At 37.6% G+C, this 3,446-nt stretch overlaps 1 protein-coding gene across 1 annotated transcript; it reads right to left on the reverse strand.

The window, feature by feature from the left end:
• Positions 1-2,241: 2,241 nt before the first annotated feature.
• LOC141502620 (large ribosomal subunit protein eL39-like) lies at positions 2,242-2,463 on the reverse strand. Its single transcript, XM_074207430.1, has one exon. It carries the CDS (start codon positions 2,431-2,433, stop codon positions 2,278-2,280), a length of 156 nt encoding a protein of 51 aa, XP_074063531.1. The 5' UTR covers positions 2,434-2,463; the 3' UTR covers positions 2,242-2,277.
• Between the last annotated feature and the right edge of the window lie 983 nt (positions 2,464-3,446).

Raw genomic sequence — 3,446 nt, forward strand, 5'->3', positions numbered from 1 at the left:
AATGAGCGAGTCCATCAAGGTTGAACATCACTCCATGTTGCTGTTAGGGTGTACAGTATTTTTCTGGTTCTGCTCATCTCACTCAGCATCAGTTCATGCAGATTCCTCCAGGCTTCCCTGAATTCCCATCCCTCCTGGTTTCTAGTAGAACAATAGTGTTCCATGACATACATATACCACAGTTTGCTAAGTCATTCCCCAATTGAAGAATATTTACTTAATTTCCAATTAGTTGCCACCACAAACAGGGTAAAAATAAATTTTTTTAAAAATTTATTTATTTTGAATTTTACAATTTTTCTCTTAATCTCACTCCCCTCCCCCCCACCTGGCATTGAAGGCAGTCTGTTAGTCTTTACACTGGTATACATTGATCTAAGTTGAATGTGATGAGAGAGAAATCATATCCTTAAGGAAAAAAATAAAGTATAAGAGATAGCAAAATTACATAATAAGATAATGATTTTTTTTTAAATTAAAGGTCTTTGATCTTTGTTTAAACTGCACAATTCTTTCTCTGGATACAGATGGTATTCTCCATCACAGAAATCCCCAAATTGTCCCTGATTGTTGCCCTGATGGAATGAGCAAGTCCATCAAGGTTGAACATCACCCCATGTTGCTGTTAGGGTGTACAGTGTTCTTCTGGTTCTGCTCATCTCACTCAGCATCAGTTCATGCAAATCCCTCCAGACTTCCCTGAATTCCCATCCCTCCTGGTTTCTAATTGAACAATAGTGTTCCATGGCATACATATAGCACAGTTTGCTAAGCCATTCCCCAATTGAAGGACATTTACTTGATTTCCAGTTCTTTGCCACCACAAACAGGGCAGCTATGAATATCTTTGTACAAGTGATGTTTTTATCCTTTTTCATGATCTCTTCAGGGTATAGACCCAGTAGTGGTATTACTGGATCAAAGACTATGTACATTTTTGTTGCCCTTTGGGTGTAATTCCAAATTGCTCTCCAGAAAGGTTGCAAGAGTTCACAGCTCCACCAACAATGTATTAGTGTCCCAGATTTCCCATATCCCTTCCAACATTGATCATTTTCCTTTCTGGCTGTATTGGCCAGTCTGAGAGGTTTGAAGTGGTAGCTCAGAGATGCTTTAATTCGCATTTCTCTAATAAGTAGGGATTCAGTGTTAGGGATCCTTGAGGACCACAGCTGTGAAATGACAAAGGTAATGGTTTAAAGTCTCTCTTGGCCTTTTGTTGTTTTGCAAACATACTGATTCAGTTTCTCAGGAGACCAGCATGACCCAAATCCCTTTGCTTTTCCATAAGATCAGCATAACTCAGTTCCTTTGTATCTCTTGACATTGATCAAGAATCACATTATAGCAAGAGTAATGAAGTATGCATAAGAACGTATAACTGTTTAACCAATGTGTAATGATCTAACCAATATGTAATCTTTTTTTTGTAGAAGCCCTTTATTAGCAGAATTGCATCTTCAGAAAATTATGAAGTTATTCACCTGGACCAGGTGTAGTTCCTAACAAAAAGGTTGGGCTTTCCCAAACACACAAATAACCGACAACTTTTAAGAAAGTTGCCAACAGTTAATTTACCACCTCCCAACAAGGAATGAAGACAGTTTATTGTGTGAAATAAGCAGGGGGTCAAACAGGTTACTTCTCTGACTGTGAGTTAAAGAAATGAACACAGTCAGTTTTGCTTAATCTGGCTGAGACAGCTCCGGATTAGCAGCACTGGAGGCTTCCGTTGAAGGCTTGCAAATCTTAGATCCCCACAACAACCCTGTGAGGTAGGTGCTCTCTTCTAACTCCTTAGAACACAAAACAAAACATAGAGAGGTTATTGTGAAGGCTTGTTTGAGGCAGGGCTTGAGCTTGGTTCTTCTTGACAGGAATAACTTGTTGCAGTATGATCTCTGCCTCTTAAGCATAACCTCAAACATACAAATGCCACACAGAGATGGAGAGAACAGTAATTTAAACTATATCACAATACATATTTTACCAAACGAATGGATGCAAGAGATGAAGACATTCAAGGGCAAGACAACTCGAATACTTTGCTGGGGGTTTTCTTTGATGTCTGTACTTTGGCAGACAGGTTTCCAAAATGGGAGGGGCAGCAATAGTAGTTATTTCTTATTGGGGGCAATGAGGTGATTTAAGTGATGGATGGATGGATGAATGGATGAATGAATGAATGAATGAATGGATGGATGGATGGATGGATGCAATGGTAGGGAGGGGGAGGTGGTCTTGGTGTAGAATGTCTTTCATTTCCCTGGCCATTCTTTATAACCCGTGCTTGGTCCTTCTCCAGTGTCTCCTCTTTGAGTTGTACCTGATCTTATTGCCAGTTTTCATCCGAATCCACTGGGGAATGGGACGATTCTGTTTCTGTTTCTTGGCCAGGAACCTCTTGATTCTGAATGTTTTATGAGAGGACATGATGATGAGATGACAGCCGAGCTTCCACCACGATGGCTAGACGGGCAAAAAAGCGTAATCTTTAATATGATTGGTGCTTAAGCTGGTAGCATGAGTTGTCCATGAGTATAAACTGCTGTGTGACCCTAATAAAATTTGGAGTGCTTTATCATCTCTGCCTCCTTTTCTCATTCACTGCAAGCTGAGAACAGTTAGAGGACTCAAGTAGCCGGTGCACTGTACAATTCAGAGCAATTTTTCATATGACTATAGATTGCTTTGATTTTCTCATCTGTAAATTGCCTTTGCATAATATCCTTTGACCATTTGTCAATTGGGGAATGCCTTGTTTTTTTTTTTTAAATTTGACTCAGTTCTCTGTATATTTTAGATATGAGTCCTTTTGTCAGAAATAATAGTTGTAAAAATTGTTCCCCAATTTACTACATTTCTTTTGATCTTGGTTACAATGGTTTTTTCCGTGCAAAAGCTTAAAAACAATTTTTAACATTCATTTAAAAAACTTTTGAGTTATAAATTCTTTCCATTGTTCCTGCCTTACCAGAAGTCAAGTACTTTGATACAGATTATAGATATGCACTCATGCAAAATATATTTCCATGTTGCATGTTGCAAAAGAAAAGCACAGGCCAAAATAATTATTAATCCAACAAAAAGAAAAATAAAGTTTTTAAAAAAGTATGTTTCAATCTGTATTTACACTCCACAAATTCTTTCTCTGGAAAAGCATTTTTCATCAGAAATCTTTCAGAATTGTCTTGGATTATTGTGTCATATAGCTAAGAATGGTTAAGTTATTGACATTTCTTCAACAAATGGTATTGTTACTGTTTACCATTGTTCTCCTGGTTCTGCTAACTTCACTTTTATCAGTTCACATAGGTCTTCCCAGGTTTTTTAAGAGCATCCTGCTTTTCATTTCTTACAGCAAAATAGTATTCCATCAAAATAATAAACCACAACTTGCTCAGCTATAAGGGAGCAATTTAAAATATTTTAGTTTTAATATTTTA

The sequence above is a fragment of the Macrotis lagotis genome, chromosome X, assembly GCF_037893015.1.
Source record: "Macrotis lagotis isolate mMagLag1 chromosome X, bilby.v1.9.chrom.fasta, whole genome shotgun sequence".
Taxonomy (NCBI): domain Eukaryota; kingdom Metazoa; phylum Chordata; class Mammalia; order Peramelemorphia; family Peramelidae; genus Macrotis; species Macrotis lagotis.